This window comes from Schistocerca cancellata, chromosome 1, assembly GCF_023864275.1.
Source record: "Schistocerca cancellata isolate TAMUIC-IGC-003103 chromosome 1, iqSchCanc2.1, whole genome shotgun sequence".
Classification (NCBI taxonomy): Eukaryota; Metazoa; Arthropoda; class Insecta; order Orthoptera; family Acrididae; genus Schistocerca; species Schistocerca cancellata.
The window spans coordinates 866,167,693-866,187,567 of NC_064626.1; the positions used below are offsets into that span (position 1 = coordinate 866,167,693).

Below are 19,875 nucleotides of genomic sequence, written 5' to 3' on the forward strand. Positions count from 1 at the left end.
CTATCCGGTGTGGACTCTTATCATCATGCATACTCAAGCCCATCCCGGCTTAGGTTGAGCAGTAACTAATCTATCTTTGATAAATAGCATTTTTTTAAAACAACATACTTAAGGTGCATACTAATTATTTATACTTCAGCTGGTGTGCAGGGCTAGCCCATCCACAGGAACCAGACACTGGCATAAATTACTTCCAAATTGGTGTCGTGTATACTGCCTAGCAACTATCAGTGTTTCTCTTAACAGGGAGAAAACTTGAAAAAATGTATCCATGTAAATACATGGTAACTTAAAATCATAAATTTTCTCCAACATTTCTCACTAGGTGTCAATAAAAGCAGGCACCTGTGGTGTGCTAACATAGAAATATTAATATAGTTCTTCTTTTTGTTCTTTACCATGATGGTCTTTGGTTCTTCCCAGACTTCTGATCCTTCTGTTCTTGTGTTGCTGTTAAAAACTTCTATACCACATTTCCTAATCCCTATCAAATAACGTGCAGTATTTCAGGAGTATTAATAACTTTCGTAGTCTCTTTCTGAAAAATACATTAACTCTTTTACATGAACATTTTTTTGACTGAACATATCATATCCGAATCAGAACCATAATCATCAAAAATGGCAAAGGTTAATAAAGAGTCTTTCTTCTTTATGAACTTCAGTTATTTCTTTCTACACTTGGGAACACATTTCCATCTCCGAGGCAGCCGGCGATCCACAGCACAATTGTTTCCAGGTCTGAGCAGGTATTTAATTGGGGGAAGTTGCCGTGATTACCATCCATGTTGAAGATGTGTTGTTGTGTGATTGAGCTCACCACATCCTAATAAAAATAACAACCCTGGGCAATACATACACTTTTATGTATGATAGCTTATTTTATAATCCTCAGTTGCAAGTATCATTTGTTGATAATATGGTCATAGGGGTACAACCTCTCTTCAGGAGAGATATATATCACCACATGCTGTAATAGAAACTGGAAGCTTTAACCTTCCCTCTTTGAGGGGAAAAAACTTCACTCTTTGAGGGAAAAACTATTTAATACATTTAACATCGTGTGTTATTTGCAAATTTTGAACTTCTGCTGAATACTTTTTTTTAAACATTTTCAAGAATGTTTGCACCATGTCTCCATTGAAAGAGAATTGCCCAGTTTGTCATGGTGTTGCTGCTGTGAATGACATCATAACCATCACCACCATTACTCAGCAGCACTAACTGACTGGCAACTTCTTTTTGTTTCACATATCTTATTGCTCTTCAGTTTTATCTTTCCTCCATAGTTCATGTCTAATTGATTTTCTTAAGATAGAAATGCCATCCCATAATTTGTTTGCAGTGGTTTAGAAGAAATGCCATCCCATAATTTGTTTGCAGTGGTTTAGAAGTTTAATGAAGTACAAGTTGTCTGTATATGGATAAGATAAGAAAGAATACAAATGCCAGCACTGTATCTGGGCTAATAAATTGAAAAAAGGCACAAAAGCCATACTGAGAACATTGAAGTTGACTCGTCTGTGATCTGTTGTGGCTTAAAGTCACTGGTAAGTCCACTAAATGCAGTTTATGTAATGTAATCAGGGCACTATGTGTCCACATCACAGATTTCTTTTCTACCAGAATGAGTCAGTCTCCAGAATGCAAATGGATCACAACGATAGGGATTCATAAGCCTGAGTATTTAGATGAGGACTTTCACATTAGTTAACTGTGCTCAGATTCACAATGAGTAATATTGTTGTAAAGTGAAATCATCGAGGAAGCATCACTTTTTTAGATCTAACAAATTAAATGGTGGGATTACCAAACTTTGAAGTGGCATCTTCATCATCTCTTAACACCTGTTATGTATGCATTTGCAGTGAGAGAGAGGGAGGGGTCAGTGGGCTCCTGATGCCTAAATTTTCACATGATTTAATCGTGAAGATTTTTTGATACCTCAACATCTACTGTACTAGCGAACCAGGCAGTGCTTAGCTGTTGCCCCTCTCTCCCTGCAGTGCTCCATGTAAATTTTCCATTGATGGAAACAGCACTGGAAGTCTTCCTTTGAGATACTTGGTGACGCTTGCCTCTTTTTCTTTCATTGCTTCAACAGACTGAAGTCTTGTTCCTTTTAATGCAAATTTACCTCGGGGAACAGATAAATCATAGTGTGCTAGGTCAGTCAGATAAGGGGGTAGTCTAACACTGGGATGCTGTACGTCACTAGAAACCTCTTAACAGACAGTGCGGTACAAGCTGGTGCTTTGTCTTAATGCAGAACCCATGACTTGTTATTCCACAATTTGGGTCATTTCTTCCTTGTTTTCTCAGGGAGTTGAGCAAGGGCTTCAAGGTAGTAATGTTGATTAATAGTTTGACATTCAGGAACCAGTGAAGATACACAATTCTATGAATATATATATATAAAAAAAGATCATCATGCTTTAAGTCTTGACTTGCTCATTTGAGATTTATTTGCTCTTGGTGAAGCTGGCCCTTTTAGTGCATGGATTGGCTCTTAGTTTCTGGACCATAACTGAAAAACCAAGATTTGTCATGTCTTATCACTCTTTCCAAGAAATTAGGATAATTTTCAATGGTATTCAAAGTATCAGTACAAATATTTTCACAGTCTTATTTTTGTTCAGTCATGAGAATTTTCGGTATCAGTGGAATTGTCTTCAGTGACAAGTCCTACTTCGAACTAAGCACTGATGACCAGTGAAGACATGTTTGGAGATGTCCCAGACAGTGGTGGGGTACCATACTGCCCCCCTGTACATCTTGGCAGTAAGGAGTGATGGCCTAGGGTTTCATTTCATTTCATAGTAAGACTCCTTTGGTTGTCATCCACGGCACCCTAATGACACAGCAGTATGTTGAAGATGTTCTACATCCCATTTTGTCACACCTCAGGGCAAGCCATCCTGGACTTGTATTTCAGCAAGATAATGCCCGTCCGCTTGTGATGAGAGTTTTTACTACTTATCTTCATGCCTGCCAAACCCTACCTTAGCCAGCAAAGTCACCAGATCTCTCCCCTATTGAGAACATTTGTAGAATTATGGGCAGGGCCTTTCACCCAACTCAGGATTTTGATGTTCTTATGTGCCAATTGGACAGAATTTGGGATGATATCCCTCAGGAGGACATCAAACAACTCTGTCAATCAGTGTCAAGCCAAATAACTGCTTGTATAACTGCAGAGGTGAACCAATGTGTAATTGACTTATTCAATTTGTGAAGTTCATCCTCTTCAAAAAAACATCCAAGTTTTCAGAAATTATAATCATTTGTTTGTCTGTAGGTGGACATCATCTACTAAGTTCCATCTCATTCAGGTAATTCGTTTGTGGTGTGTCATTTTTTTTTGTCTTTGAGTTTACATAATGTATGTCGTAATAGTATAATTTTGGTTATGTTCCATTACACGAATATGAATGTCAGACAAGAAATTGAATTTCTAATGTTATAGTTTGGTACTGTAATTAACTCTCAAAAGCTGTAAATTGAAGTCTTTTTAAAGAAATACCTGTAAAAAATACTAAATTCGCACATTTCTTTTTAATCACATTAACATTATCTTCACTGCATACAATATAAAATGTACAGTTCTCCATTTCACAATATTAAAGCATTGTTCTACGATCATAGCCTATTTACTCGTCATCTTGACTCTTGTTCTTTACAGGCATTTTCAGTATTTCTACATGGTAATGGAGCTGTTCATTAGACATATAATATTGGAGTTCTGAAGTCCTTGATTTAACTTTTGTCTTGTGCAGCCAACAGATTACGTTGAAGGCCCAGATGGAAAGTATGACTGATCAGTCCATTGAACATTTTGAACATTGTAGAAGCTGTAACACAACGTTTTATTGTGTTATCAAAAACAGAACACGAAAATTTGCTGATATGTATGTCACCTTCCAGTACTTATAGTTTCTTCCAAAATTCTGGTTTTCCTGTTGTAGTACTGTTGTCACCATAATTTGAAGCCTAGTCAGGCAGTAGTAGCCGACCGAGACACACAGCAACAGGGAAGTAACTGCTTTTGTTACATTTACGAGTTCCTAACCAGGAGCGAATTTTATTATGTCATCTGTGCTCTTTAATAGTTTAGTTTTTCGAGTTTCTGCATGTAAATTTAATATTTAATAGCCACAGTTCTCACATTTTCATTTGCACCGGAAATAAACCAACTTTGTGACATATTACAAGTTCCTAATCGGGAAAATTATTTAGTTTCACCTGAGTGCTTTGGTAGTTAGGTTTTTGAATATCTGCATATTACTAGACACAGTTCATGGCGTTTTCCTCAGGGTCTACAGTAGAGTTGTGTAGCACATGCCGATAGTCTGTTTATCTGCATAGTTTAGTTTACCGTGGTCTTTAGTATGGTCAGGGACTGCTATTGTTGTGTGCGGATGCGAGCCGAGTTGGTGACACTTCACTCTCAGCTTCAGGCTGTGATGGCTTTGGTTACATAGCTTGAGGCTGCAGTGGGTGGGCACCATTGTTGTGGGCCGGCCGTGGGGAACTAATGGACGTCCAGCTCGTCAGAGTCCTCTGATCGGTCCTCACCGGTGGCCAACCCAGTTACTGCTCGCACTGAAGCTGACCCATCACCTGTGGTCGAGTGGAATGTTGCCCCAGGGCGAAGCAGGTGGCGAAAGACTTCCCAGGCGGCCGCACCTAAGGCCTCCCCGGTTTGCCTGACTAACAAGTTCCAGGTGCTGTCTGTGGCTGATGCTGTCGCTGAGCCAGATACTGTTGCCTGTCCTGTTTGAAGAAACCACTCAGCCTGCAAGATCTGGGCAGTCATAGAGGGTAGGATTATTGGTAGTTGGCTGACAAGAAGGGTAAGAAAACCAATGTGCACTCTGTGTTCTTACCAGGTGGAGTCATACCAGATGTGGAAAGGGTCCTCTCAGATGCCATGAAGAGCACAGGGTGCAGCCAACTGCAGATGGTTGCTCATGTTGGTACCAATGATATGTGTTACTTTGGATCAGAAGAGTTTCTCTCTGGTTTCGAGTGGCTAACAGAAGTGGTAAAGGCTGCCAGTCTCACTTGCAAGATGAAAGCAGAGCCGACCATTTGCAGCATAGTCGATAGGACCGATTGTGGACCTCTGGTACAGAGCCGAGTGGAGGGTCTGAATCAGAGGCTCAGACGGTTCTGCGACCATGTAGGCTGCAGATTCCTCGACTTGCGCCAAAGGGTGGTTGGGTTTCAGGTTCCACTGAATAGGTCAGGTGTCCACTATATACAGGAGGCGGCTACATGGGTAGCAGGGGCTGTGTGGCGTGGACTGGGCTGTTTTTTTAGGTTGGAGGGTCTTGGGAAAACACAAGAAGGGCTTCAATCACAAAAGGTGCAGGCTGAACACAGGAAGAACGTAGATACAGGAACCATTGGTATAACAGTTGTAAATTGTCGTAGCTGTGTTGGGTAAATATCAGAGCTCCAAGTGCTAATAGAAAGCACTGATGCTCAAATCGTTACAGGCACTGAAAGCTGGCTGAAGCCAGATATAAGCTCAGCCAAAATTTTTGCGAAGAACCTAACGATGTTCCAAAAGGATAGGCTAAACACAGCTGGCAGTGGCGTGTTTGCTGCTGTCAGAAGTAGTTTAACTTGTCGCGAAATTGAAGTAGATACTTCCTGTGAGTTAGTGTGCGCAGAAGTCATTGTTGGCAACTGAAATAAAATAATAATTGGATCCTTTTACCGACCTTCCAATTCAGATGATACAGTTGCTGAAAGGTTCAAAGAAAACTTGAGTTCGATTTCTAACACGTACCCGACTCATATGATAATAGTTGGTGGTGACTTTAATTTACCCTCAATATGTTGGCGAAAAGACATGTTTAATTCCGGAGGTATGCATAAAATATCATCCAAAATTGTGCTAAACACATTCTCTGAAAATTATTTCGAGCTGATGGTTCATGAGCCCACGCGAAAACACACTTGACCTTGTAGCAACAAATAATTCTGAGTTAATAACAAGCATCAAAACCGATTCAGGGATTAGTGAACACAGGGTTGTTGTAGTGAAATCGAATATTGTAATCCCCAAATCCTCGAAAAATAAGCGATAAATATACCTATCAAAAAAAGCAGATAAAAATTTACTTGATGCCTTCCTGATAAACAATCTACACTCATTCCTAATTAATAACATAAGTGTAGACCAGATGTGGCTAAAATTCAAAGAAATAGTATCGGCAGCAATTGAGAGATAACAAACTATGGAGCTGATCCTCCTTGGTACACAAAACAGGTTAGATCACTGTTGCAGAAACAGCGAAACAAACATGCCAAATTTAAACAGGCACAAAATCCCCAAGATTGGCTATCTTTTACAGAAGCTTGAAATTTAGTGCGGACTTCAATGGGAGATGCTTATAACAGTTTACACAATGAAACTTTGTCTCAAAACCTGGCAGAAAATCCAAAGAGATTCTGGTTGTGTGTGAAGTCTGTTAGCGGCAAGAAACAATCAATGCCTTCCCTGCATGATAGCGTTGGAGATACTATCGAAGACAGCGCTGCCAAAGCAGAGCTACTAAACACAGCCATCCGAAATGCCTTCACAAAAGAAGACAAAGTGAATATTCCAGAATTCGAATATTGAGTGACAGAGAAGTAAATACCCTCAGAGTAGTGAAGCAACTTAAATCACTTAATAAAAGCAAGTATTCTGGTCCCGACTGTATATCAATTTGGTTCCTTTCAGAGTATGCTGATGCATTAGCTCCATACTTAGCAATCATATACAACCGTTCGCTCGACAAAAGATCCGTACCCAAAGACTGGAAAGTTATACAGGTCACACCAATATTCAAGAAAAGTAGTAGGAGTAATCCACTAAATTACAGGACCATATCGTTAACATCGATATGCATCAGGATTTTGGAACGTATATTGTGTTCGAACATTATGAATTATCTTGAAGAAAACGGTCTATTGACGCACAGTCAGCATGGTTTGAAACACAATTAGCTCTTTATTCACATGAAGTGTTGATTGCTATTGACAAGGAATTTCAGATCGATTCCGTATTTCTGGATTCCCGGAAGGCTTTTGACTCTGTACCACACAAGTGGCTCGTAGTGAAATTGCGTGCTTACAGAATATTGTCTCAGTTATGTGACTAGATTTGTGATTTCCTGTCAGAGAGGTCACAGTTCATAGTAATTGATGGAAAGTGATCGAGTAAAACAGAAGTGATTTCTGGCGTTCCCCAAGGTAGTATTATAGGCCCGTTGCCGTTCCTTATCTATATAAACAAATTGGGAGACAATCTGGGCAGCCGACTTTGGTTGTTTGCAGATGACGCTGTCGTTTATCGACTAATAAAGTCATCAGAAGATCAAAACAAACTGCGAAACGATTTAGAAAAGATATCTGAATGGTGCGAAAAGTGGCTGTTGACCCTAAATAACAAAATGTGCGAGGTCATCCACATGAGTGCTAAAAGGAACTTGTTAAACTTCCATTACACGATAAATCAGTCTAATCTAAAAGCCATAAATTCAAATAAATACCTAGATATTACAATTATGAACAACCAAAGACTGCGTTTTATCTGCTGGACGCTTAGAAAATGTAATAGATCTACTAAGGAGACTGCCTACACTACGCTTGTCGTCCTCCTTAAGAATACTGCTGCGCGGTGTGGGATCCTTACCAGATAGGACTGACGGAGTACATCGAAAAAGTTCAAAGAAAGGCAGCATGTTTTGTATTATTGCAAAATATGGGGCAGAGTGTCACAGAAACGATACAGGATTTGGGCTGGACATCATTAAAAGAAAGGCGTTTTTCATTGCGACGGAATCTTGTCATGAAATTCCAATCACCAACTTTCTCCTCTGAATGCGAAAATATATTGTTGACACCGACCTACATAGGGAGGAATGATCACCTGGATAAAATAAGGGAAATCAGAGCTCTTACGGAAAGATATAGGTGTTCATTCTTTCTGCGTGCTATACGATATTGAAATAATAGAGAATTGTGAAGGTGGTTCGATGAACCCTTTGCGAGGCACTTAAATGTGATTTGCAGAGTATCCATGTAGATGTAGATGTACTTCAGAAGGAGCAGCCACTCTAATGAGAAATTTACCTTGTTTTGATCTTGTAAGAATCACTTCTATGATATCATGCACAGTAAACACACTGTCCTGTTTCGCTAGTTTCCTTTTTATAATACTGAAGTCACGACTGCAGGGTAAAAAGCTGCAGCCTATGGCTGGAAATTGATATTGAATTTGTTGAATTTTCTGTTCTTGGTTAAGTATAACAGAAATCCACTAAGAGTGTGATTCTTGTTCTGAGCTCAGTAGTTGTCTGAGAATAGATGAAGTTTGGTATGTGTTTATATATACTCTTGGAAGTACTCAGTAATCAGTAATCAGTAAACATTACTACCAGCCTAAAATACAGTGCAGCAGTATACATCAGTCAATACAATTGCATTATATTCTTTACCTATGGATACTCTTGGTGATGCTTTCTAGGGATGCAAGTAAAAAGCATTAAATGATTTGCAGTATTGTCAGTGCTGATGTCCACAGCTCGTGGTCTAGTGGCTAGTGTTGCTGCCTCTGGATCATGGGGTACTGGGTTCGATTCCCAGCCGGGTTGGAGATTTTTCTCTGCCTGTGGACTGGGTGTTTGTGTTTTCCTCATCATTTCATCATCATCATCATCATCATCATCATCATCATCATCATTCATGACAGTTGCTAGATTGGATTGAGTGAAACATTGGACATTGTAAAAATTGGGACTCTGTACGGGCACTGATGATCGCACAGTTGAGCACCCCACAAATCAAACATCATCAGTGCTGATATCTAAGCTTTATTTTCAAAGGGTCATGATTCATGGCTATAGAATGTGCACTAACTGATGGAACAATACACTTTTCATGTCAGTTCATGCAGTTACAAATGCTGCAGTAGCAAACTCACAGCAAGTGTCTGTTGCCCTTTTAAAAATATGTTTTTCATATGGGGTATGGGAGAGATCCCTCTAACTGCTGGATCTGTGCAAATAGCAGCTTTAATGACACTATTTCACATAGTTTTAATCTGTGAATGGGTAACAGTAAAAAGTTTTGGATGAATCAGATTGCATAGTAGTATTCGTAAGCCAATAAGCAATAAATACAACTTTTGTAATATACAGGTTTTCTGTTGAAACCAGCTACGATGGAGAAGAGAAAACATTGTTGTGTATACAATTTTTGTTTAAGATTACATACATTGAGAAACATTATCTGTGGGAGAAACCGTTTGCCTAGTGGTTTAAATATCCTGCTGTCATAGTTAAAACTGATTGCATGAAAGAAAATGAAACTGCACATTTTCACACCACAAAATTTTCTTTCTTGCAGTTTGTTTTAACAGAAAACGTATTCATTGGTGTTTAAAAAATATATAGCATATGTGCGTCCAAATGTTTATAATATCATAGAAAAATTTGAAATGAATTGGTTTTCCCCTTTTTTATCTTAGCATAGATGTGCAGCTACTTTGATCTTATTATTTAGGAATAAAGGAGACAACTAACCGAATGGCAGAAGTGCTATGTCATCGATAGGTATGCAAACAAATGGTACAGAGTTTGGATGGTTTTCAGAATGCACTACCTTTTACAAATGTACCAAAAACGGGCACACTAACACACATACACTCACTCACATGAAAGAAGCCTGTCTCCCTACATTGTGCATGTCCACTGCCAGCTCATTCATTACTCACAGTGAGTGTACTGTGGTGAGGTGGCTGTGTGGTTTGGGGTGGGGTGAGGGATGGAGAGAGGCGTCAGGTAGGGATGGGGTCAGGGAGGAAGCATCTAGTGGCTCGTGGGAGAGCGGGCGCTGTCTGTGGGCTACCTAGGGATGCAGGTAGAGGGGAACAGGTGGCAGATGGCAGGGCACTCAATTTCATAGACTAAGGCATGACATAACAACACACAACTAGCAGATGCGAGGACACAAATTGGGTGGGGGTGCTGAGGCAGGGGATGGTCTGTGACACACGCACACACATGCGCGCGCTCACACACACACACACACACACACACACACACACACACACACACACAGAAACTGTTGAGTGAGGGGAGGGGGCCAGGCCAGGAAGTTTACGGGAGTGAAGGATGTGCTGTAAGGATAGCTCCCATCTGCACAACTCAGAAAAGTGGTGGCACAGGTTGTGAAGCAGCCATTGAAATCTTGCATGTTGTGTTCTGCTGCCTGTTGTGCCACTGGGTGGTGCACCTCATTTTTGGCAACAGTTTAGCGGTGGCCATTCATTCTTGTTGAAAGCTGGTTGGTTGTCATACCAATGTAAAACGGTGTGCAGTAGTTGCAGCAAGCTGGTATATAACATGGCTGCTTTCACAGGTGGCCCGACTTCTGATGGAGTAGGATAAACCTGTGATGGTACTTAAGTAGATGGTGCTGGGTGGGTGGATTGGGCAGCTCTCGCATCTGTGTCTTCCACTGGGGTATGATCCCTGTGGCAGGGAATTGGATGTGGTGGTTGTATAGGGATGGGCGAGGATGTTGTGGAGGTTCGGTGGGCAGTGGAGCACCACTTTGGGAATGGTTGGAGTATCTTGAGTAGAATGTCCCTCATTTCAGGGCATGTTGATAGGTAACCAAAGCCCTGACGAAGGACATGGTACAGTCATTCTAATCCAGGGTGGTATAGGGTGACAAGAGGGGCGCTTCTTTGTGGTTGGCTCTTGGGTTGGATGTGAAGATCAGGTGTAAGTGAAGAAGTCCTTCCACTCTGGGGTGGTATTAGCTTCTTTATGGTTGGTTCTTGGGACGGATGTGAGAATTAGGTGTGTTTGGGTAATTGGCATGGGAGATTTGTTTGTGAATTAGGTCTGGAGGGTATTGCCTGTCTGCGAAGGCCTTTGTAAGGCCTTCAGAATACTGGGCGAGGGAGTTCTCATCAGTGCAGATGCCTCTTACTCAGTTGGCTGGACAGTATGGGAGGGATTTTTTGGTAAGGGAGGGGTGGCAGCTTTCAAAGTGCAGGTACTGTTGGTGATTGGTGAAGTTGGTGTGGATCGAGATGTGGATGGAGCCATCTGAGAGGAGGAGATGGACATCTAAGAGGGTGGCACAATGGGTGGAGGAGGACCAGGTGAAGTGAATGGGAGAGGTGGTGTTGAGGTTGTGAAGGAATGAGGATAAAGGTGTTCTGGTCTTGAGCCCAGATTATCAAAATGTTGCCAGTAAACCTGAGCCAGACCAGGGGTTTGGGGTTTTGGAAAGCTAAGAATGTTTCCTCTAGGTGGTCCATGAAGAGATTTACATAGGAGGATGCCGCACGGGTGCCCATGGCTGTGCCATGAATTTGTTTGTATATCTTCCCTTCAAAGGTGAAGTAGTTAAGGTTTAGACTGTAGTTGGTTAGGTAAATGAGGAATTACATGGTGTGTTTGGAATCTGTAGGGCATTGGGATAGGTAGTGTTCAATTGTGGCAAGGCCATGGGCATGAGGGACATTGGAGTATGGGGATGTTGCAACAACAATGATGAGTAGTGGACTGGGAGGTAATGGTGTGCCGATGATGGAGAGCCGTTGCAGGAAGTGGTTGGTATCTTTAATATGGGAAGTGCCCCCACTTGTCACCCAGTACCACACCAGACTGGAATGACTGAAACACAACATTTGTCAGGGCTTTGATTATCTATCATCATGCCCTGAAATGAGAGACATCCTACGCAAGATACTTCCAACTACTCCCAATATTGGTGTTCTGCCTTCCACCTAAGCTCCACAACATCTTAGTCCATCCCCATGCCACTTCCACCCCCAGTCTCCTGCCACAAGTATCATACCCTCGTGGATGACTCCAATGCAGACCTGCCCAATCCACTTATCCAGCCCATCTACTCCAGTCCCGTCACAGGCTTCATGTACATCACTACAGGCTGGGCCACAAGTATAAGCAGCACTGTTATACACCAGCTCTGCTGCAAGCACTGCACAATGTTTTACATTAGTATGACAACCAACCATCTTTCACCACCGCTAAACTGTTGCCAAAAACAAGGTGGACCACCCAGTGGCAGAACATGCAGCAGAGTACAAACTGCGAGATTTCAATGGCTGCTTCACAGCCTGTGCCATCTGGATCCTCCCTACTATCAGCAGCATTTCAGAGCTGCACAGATGGGAGCTGTTCTTATAGCACATCCTTCGCTCCCAGAACCTTCCTGTTGTGTCACCACATCAGCTAGTTGTGTGCTGTCATCTTACGCCCTAGTCTATGAAATCGCATGCGCAGCTGTTTGCCACCTGCCCCCTCTACCAACACACCTATCTAGCTTACAGACAGTTCCCCACTCTCCCATGAGCCACTATGCACTCCCCCCCTCTCCTTCCCTGCCTCCCACATCTCTCCATCTGTCATCCCACCCAACACCGCCACCTAACCGTAGTACACTCACAATGGGCGAGAAAAGAGCTGGCAGTTGACAGAGCACAACGTAGGGAGACAGTTGTGTACATGTGAGTGAGTGTGTATGTATTTGTGTGTGTTTTTCCTACAAGCTTGAAAAAGGAAGAGTAATCCAAAAGCAATCTAAGCTCTGTACCTTTTGTTTGTGTACCTATTGATGACACAGCACTTCTGCCTTTCGTTGAGTCATCTTCTTTATTCCTAAATAATTCAAAATTATCAACCAGAGCTTTCCATACATTATTCTTTTACACTTAGACACTTTATGTGTACAATTAATTTTTTTGTACAAAAACTTGTTTGTTTACAGTCTGATGAATCTCTACTACTACTACTACTACTAGTACTAGTACTACTACTCGGCTCTACAGCCTTTGGAGGGCCTTGACCTGCATCAAATATCCTGCGATTCTATCCAGTCCATGGCTTTCCGTCTCCATCCTCTGACACCCAGCTTTTCCATGTCTTCTTCAATTCTGTCCACCCATCTCTTTCTGGGATGTAAAACGGTGTGCAGTAGTTACTGCAGGCTGGTATATAACATGGCTGCTTTCACAGGTGGCCTGACCTCTGATGGAGTAGGATAAACCTGTGATGGTACTGGAATAGATGGTGCTGGGTGGGTGGATTGGGCAGCTCTCGCATCTGTGTCTTCCACCGGGGTATGATCCCTGTGGCAGGGGATTGGGTGTGTCTTCCTCCATTCTGACCATGTGTCCTGCGCATTGCAGTCTTATTATTTTAATGGTAGTGACAGTGTCAGATTCTTCAAAAAGTTGTTCTGATTCTGCATTTGTACGGATGCGGCAAACTTCTTGATCATATATTGGGCCGTATATTTTATGCAGAACCTTTCTCTCCCAAATGCTAAGGATCTTTTCCTCATTTGCAGTCATGGTCCATGTTTTGGCACCATACATAACAACTGGTCTTATAATTGTTTTGTAAATGAGGATTTTAGACTTTCATGATAGAAGTGAACTCCTAAGCATGGGTAGTGTGGCAAAGTAGCATTTGTTGCCTGCTGCTATTCCAGCTTTCATCTCGCTGCTGATGTCATTTGTCTCTGTGATAGTCAATCCGAGGCACTTGAAGTTTCTCACCCTTTCAAACTTCTTGTCGGCTATCCTCAGATTTGGTGGGTTTCGCTGGTTGGTCATTGCCATATATTTGGTCTTTTCGACATTGACTACCAGTTGTTGATAGGCATCAGCCAGCACAGCCGTGTTTCTTGCGAGTAATGCCACATCATCTGCGTAGGCCAGGTACTACAGTGAACGATTAAAAATGGTTCCTCCTCTATTTATCTCTATCTGACTTAAGACTTTTTCGAGGCAGAGGTTGAATAGCAGTGAGGAGATATTCTCACCCTGTCTCAGTCCCTTCTTCACTTCCACTTCTCTGGAGATTTCGCCCTGTATTTTTACTTTTCAGTTTATTTCACTGAGGGTCATCATAGTAAGCTTAACAAGCTTCTTAGGTATTCCTGCCTCTTCCATCACATTCCATAATGTCACTCTTGAGATGATATCGTAAGCTTGTTTAAAATCAGTATAAAGCTGATGTATGTTTATTTTATGTTCATAACGTTTTTCAGTGTGAATATTTGGTCAGTTGTTGACCTATTTCTTCTAAAGCCACTCTGATAGTCTCCAATTCTCTCTTCCACGTAGGGAGTAAGCCTCCTAGTTAGGATCTTGGAGAACACTTTATTTGTAGTATTTAGCAGGGATATGCCTCGGTAATTCTGGCAGTTTAAGTTATCTCCTTTTTTATGTATGGGGCACATAATAGCCATTTTCCACTCCATTTGCATGCTCTCCTCTTGCCAGATGTTCAGTATTACTTTATGTATTGCTTTCCACAATGCTTCCCCACCGTTTTGAGAAGTTCCACCTGGATCTGGTCTTCTCCAGGTGCCCTAATATTTTTAAGGTCTTAATGGCTTGTATCACTTCCTCCAGAGTGGGTTCTGCTGTTAAGACCTCTGGTCCATAATAAGTTATTTCCACCAGTTCTTCTTGTTCTAGTCCTTCTACTTCTGGGTTCAGTAACTCTTTGAAGTATTCTGCCCATCTGTCGAGTATTTTATTACTCTTTCCTATCAAATCTCCTTCTTTATTTCTACATATATTTGTTGTGGCTTGAAACACAGCCTTTCTTTCTTTAATCTTTTGGTACATTTCACGTACTTGCTTCTCTTCTCCTAGCTGTTCAATTTTTTCCTTTTCTAGTGCTTTTTTTTTCTTTTTTTTTCTGCAAATCCTTTTACCTACACTGTGCTTCTCATTATATTCATTCAGTTTGCTCTAGCTCTTTTCTGAAATAATCTCATTCATGCTATGTTACGCTCCTCAGTTCTTCTCATACTTTCTTCATCAAACCAATCTGCCTTCCTTTGAGCCTGTACATGTCCCAAAACCTCCCCAGCTCCCTCGAGGGTTGCAGTCTTACATTGTTTCCGCATTATTTCTATATGTTCATTTGATGTGTCAGTATTGTTCTTAATCCCCTCTTCTATTTTTGCCTGATACATTCTCCGTATTTCTTCTGACTTTAGTCTATCAATGTCAAAACTTTTCTGTTTGTGGCCTTTTTGTTTATTCAGTAGTGAGATCCTTTGCCTGTACTTAGGTCTCACTAGATGATGGTCTGAATTGCGTCAGCTCCATGTTGGCTCCTAACATCCATTATGTCTGATCCATGCCTCCTGTCAATCAATATATGGTCTATCTGATTTCTAGTTTGACTATCTAGTGACATCTGTGTTTCTTTGTGTGTATTTTTGTGTGGAAACCATGCGCTGCTGGCAGTCATGTTTATACTTATAGCAAAATCTACAACCCAAATTCCATTGTCATTTGACATTTCATGGAGACTATGTCTTCCTATAGTTGGCTGATAATCCTCTTCTTTTCCTGTTTTTGTATTCAAGTCTCTTATTAAGATCTTAACATGTTTAGGAACCTTATCATACAACTGCTCAACTTTGCTATAAAACTCATTCTTCTGTTGTTCATCTGCCACCTCTGTGTGTGCACGTACATTTATAATTATGTTGAAAAATTTTCCCCTTAATCTTAATATACACATCTGTTCATTGATTGGTTCGAAGCGCATTACAGCATATTTGTCCTTTAGCGACCACAAAACCTGTACCATAGGTATTCGTCCTCCCGCCGCTATAGAAGATTGTGAAATTTCCTGAGTCCATTATGTCACTTGCTTTCCACCTAATTTCCTGGTGAGCCAATGGTTTTATACAGTAGTTGTTTACTTGCGTTAGCAGCTGCCGTAGGGCTCCACCTTGGTATAGGCTCCGCACATTCCATTTTCCTATGTACATATCTCTTATCCATTTTTTGTTTGCTGGGGTCCTCATCAGAATATCTGTCCAGCTTGCTCATTTGTTAGCATTCACAAGAAGTGATTTTTACAGGGAAATAGTGTTACTCTTCTGCCCAACCATTTGAGGGGTTGCCTCTTGCAGCTTGCCGGGTGGCTGGTTCCATTTTCAGGGGAACATCCTTAGCCTTTGTAGATCCCTCTACTGACTGCAAGGCAGCAGTTATGGTTGGGGGCTCCTCTGTCTCTCATACCTGCTGGTTTTGGTCTGCCCCAGGTATTTTATTTCCCTGGTACCCTCCATATCTGGAGGATGTTCCCCTATCCGCTACTTGGGGAGGTGCCCAGTGGGGGACCAGCAACCCCACATGGGGATGAATCTCAACGACAATTGGAAAACTTTTTTAGTTAAATACTGGCTTAACTTCTTGTGATACCTCTAGTTTTTTCTTATTATAAACCATCCTTTAATGACAGAACTATGAACAATATGTCTCGGAGTTAGTAAATGGTTTTTCAACATTTGGTGATTACAATCACAGTTTTGAATCATGGAGCTATTATGATCTGTATATGGGCTCTAAGTATCAGTGAAACTTTATATCTAGACTAAGGTATAAAGGGGAAACATTGGTAGTAAATGTCTTGAGAAGTTCGTGATCAATTTACTTCAGATTTGTACATGATATTCTAATGATCATTTGGATGGTCATAAGCTACATATTTTTTGAACAACAGTGTGTACAAAGTGTATAGCAAAAGTTTCATTGTACATGCACTCCATTGTTTGTCTGTGTATGCCACAACTCACTCTGTGCCCATTTGTGTAACAAAAACTTTGCTGTTTGAAGAACATTAATGTTGTAGTTGCTCTTTACGGAACCACACTCACAAATTTAGTCTTGTTATTGCGTAGTTTTAATAAACTTGATTTGTTGAAATGTAAAAGTTTAAAAACTGTCAGTAGCCATTCAGAAAAATGTTTTTTAATGCACAGATGCTAACTCCTGGAGTGCAGTTGTTGAAATAATGAGCCTTTTTCATTAACAGACTACAGTTCTCTATCAAATCTTAACAAATGAGCTGTCTTTATTGTGGTGCGTTTTGTACTTTTAATGTTAATGTATTTTCCCATTTGTTATGTCCATAAGTTGAGAGCAACGGAACAGAAGAGCAGATGGACAGTACTGTTTCAGAGGCAGATAAAGATAACAGAGTTTCTGAAGGACCTACAGAACCTGATGGAGCAGTTCCTGGTCCTAGCAGGGTGCAAGACGACATCCCAGCAGATGGTAGGCTTAACTGTGAAATCGAGCCATCATAAAATGTGAGATATTGCAGCTGATGTTTAATGCAAGTGCTATTTACAGGTCAGCCACAAGCTTTTGCTGATGGTGAAGATGAGTACAATGACAGTGATGATGATGATCTCTTGCTTAATGCTAGTAGAAGGTACGGATCTGAAGTATTATATGCCTCTCCTTTTACCCTCCACTTTGAGAGATAAATTACACCTTAATAAATTATGTTTCATAAAGGTGAATCAGTGTGATGTGATTTGTTTTTGTTTGTTTCAAAAGTAGGAAAATACGCTCAGCCTTTCTTAATCAGTAAATCACTGATGTTAGCTCTGAAATTTGCTATGCTGGGCACTGTTATGATCAAAGCAAAATGAAATTTGTTTTCAAACACCGTCTGGTCAGGAATATTTGTAAAATCTACACTGTCTAAATTGTTTTCGGTTGAAAGATCTATGGAGCAGAAAGTTCTTATTTGATCCTTCTATTGGCCATGAGATTTAGTTGTAGAAGTAACTGGTAATTTCAAAGAAAACCTTCATACATTTGTACGTGTATTTCCAATTCTGATGGAAAAGTTGAAAGAGATTTTAATCAACCTACAGTTGATTGGCAAAATTGACAACTTCATGAGTGACTGACAAGAGGAACCTTTATGTTATAAAAGCTTTCTGTGAAAATTGCATAGAATAGTTGTTTTGGAACCTACCCTTGATGGGAATATACTAGACTTGAAGGCAACAAAAAGAACCAGTATCTGAGAATGTTCGCAAAGAGACTGAGATTAGTGATCACAGTATTCTGTAATAACTATAAGCACCAGCATGCAAAGATCTAGAAAAGTCCACAAGTTTAGTGAAATGGATGAAGGAAGTCACTTCATTTCGTAGACACAAATTAGAATCATTTGATATGGGAGGTGAACATGTGGAGGAACTGTCTCTAAGGTCAACCAAATTTTGACCAGGCTGTAGAAAACTATGTATCTACCTTAGAATAATTAGAAATGTTGGAGATATTCCTTGATATACAGATTATACCAGGAAGAATCTTAAGAAATGGCACCTACAATACACTAAGTACAAAACAAAGCATATGTCCCCAAATAGGCAGATGTGAATTAAAATGCACTTGCCTGCTGGGAGGGCAATGTCTACCTTATTAATGTACTATAAGAATGCTTGTTACGAAACCTTAAGAAATTTTAGTTGTTTGTTAATACTATAAGTGCCGCCAAAAAACAAGTGTTCAGACACTTGGATAAAACAGGTCAAAACAAAAAACTGAGTTGTGTCCTCAAAATGTTCCTTCACATAGGAAAATCAAGGAATGTTGCCATCATTCAATAGCTGTGCTGCTGTTGAGATGAGCAACCTAGTAATCATGACTAGTGGTGTTGAAACACAACTGAAATTGCTAAAAATCAGTGAGGCCCCAGTGCATGTAAATTAGAGGTCGCACCCATCTATAAAAAAGGAAATAGAACTGCTCCACATAATTATTGCCCTCTCCTCAAATGATGTCCTCCGTGCCACAGATAGAGGAAACCAAGTAGATTTAATGTTTCTAGACAACAAAAAAATTTAAACCACTACCACAGTGACACCTTCTAAGGAAGACATGGTCCAGGTTTGCAATATATTAAACATATCTTGACTGCAATAGGTAGCCGCATAGATCGTCATTACTGAAATATTGTAATTACACTGAAGTACCAAAGAAACTGGTACAGGCATGTGTATTCAGAGATATGTAAACAGGCAGAATATGGCACTGTTGTCAGCAACTCCTATATAATACAAAAAGCGTATGATGCTGTTGTTACATTGGTTACTGCTGCTACAATGGCTGGTTATCAAGATTTGAGTGAGTTTGAATGTGGTGTTGTAGTCAGTGCATGACTGATGGGACACAGCATCTCCGAGGTAACGATGAAGCGGGGATTTTCCCATACAACCATTTCACGAGTGTACCATGAATGTCAGGAAACCAGTAAAACATCCAATCTATGACATCACTGCAGCTGGTAAAAGATCCTGCAAGAATGGTCCAACGATGATTGAAGAGAATCGTTCAACATGTCAGAAGTGCAACCCTTCCACAAATTGCTGCGGATTTCAATGCTGGACCATCAACAAGTGTCAGCGTGTGAATCATTCAATGAGACTTCATTGATATGGGCTTTCGGAGCTGATGGCTGTACAACAAAAAGCTTTACGCCTTGCCTGGGTCCGTCAACACTGACATTGGACTGTTGATGACCGGACACATGTTGCCTGGTCAGATGAGACTCGTTTCAAATTGTGTTGAGTGAATGTACGTGTACCTCATGAATCCGTGGACCGTGTATGTCAGCAGGGAACTGTTCAGGCTGGTGGAGGATCTGTAATAGTGTGGGGCATGTGCAGTTGGAGTAATATGGGACCCCTGATATGTCTAGATACGACTCTTGACACGTGTCACGAATGTAGGCGCCCTGTTTGATCACCTGCATCCATTCATGTCCATTGTGCATTCTGACGAACTTTGGCAATTCCAGCATGACAATGCAACACCCCACACATCCAGAATTGCCACAGAGTGGCTCCAGGAGCACGCTTCTGAGTTTAAACACTTCCACAGGACACTAAGCTCCCCAGACATGAAAATTATTGATCATATCTGGAGTGCTGTGCAACATGCTGGTCAGAAAGGATCTCCACCACCTTGTAGACTTACAGATTTATGGACATCTCT

At 40.9% G+C, this 19,875-nt stretch overlaps 1 protein-coding gene across 3 annotated transcripts in view; it reads left to right on the forward strand.

Annotated features, from left to right (window-relative positions):
* The window catches only part of LOC126189637 (DDB1- and CUL4-associated factor 6-like), a 202,828-nt gene that overhangs the window by 114,808 nt on the left and 68,145 nt on the right, over window positions 1-19,875 (forward strand). For 2 of the 3 annotated variants that reach the window (XM_049930960.1, XM_049930959.1), the window contains exons 10-11: window positions 16,993-17,133; window positions 17,212-17,293. In XM_049930960.1, the coding sequence (XP_049786917.1) occupies window positions 16,993-17,133; window positions 17,212-17,293 (223 nt within the window). The remainder of the gene's footprint in view (window positions 1-16,992; window positions 17,134-17,211; window positions 17,294-19,875) is intronic. The other variant, XM_049930961.1, reaches the window with a different exon arrangement.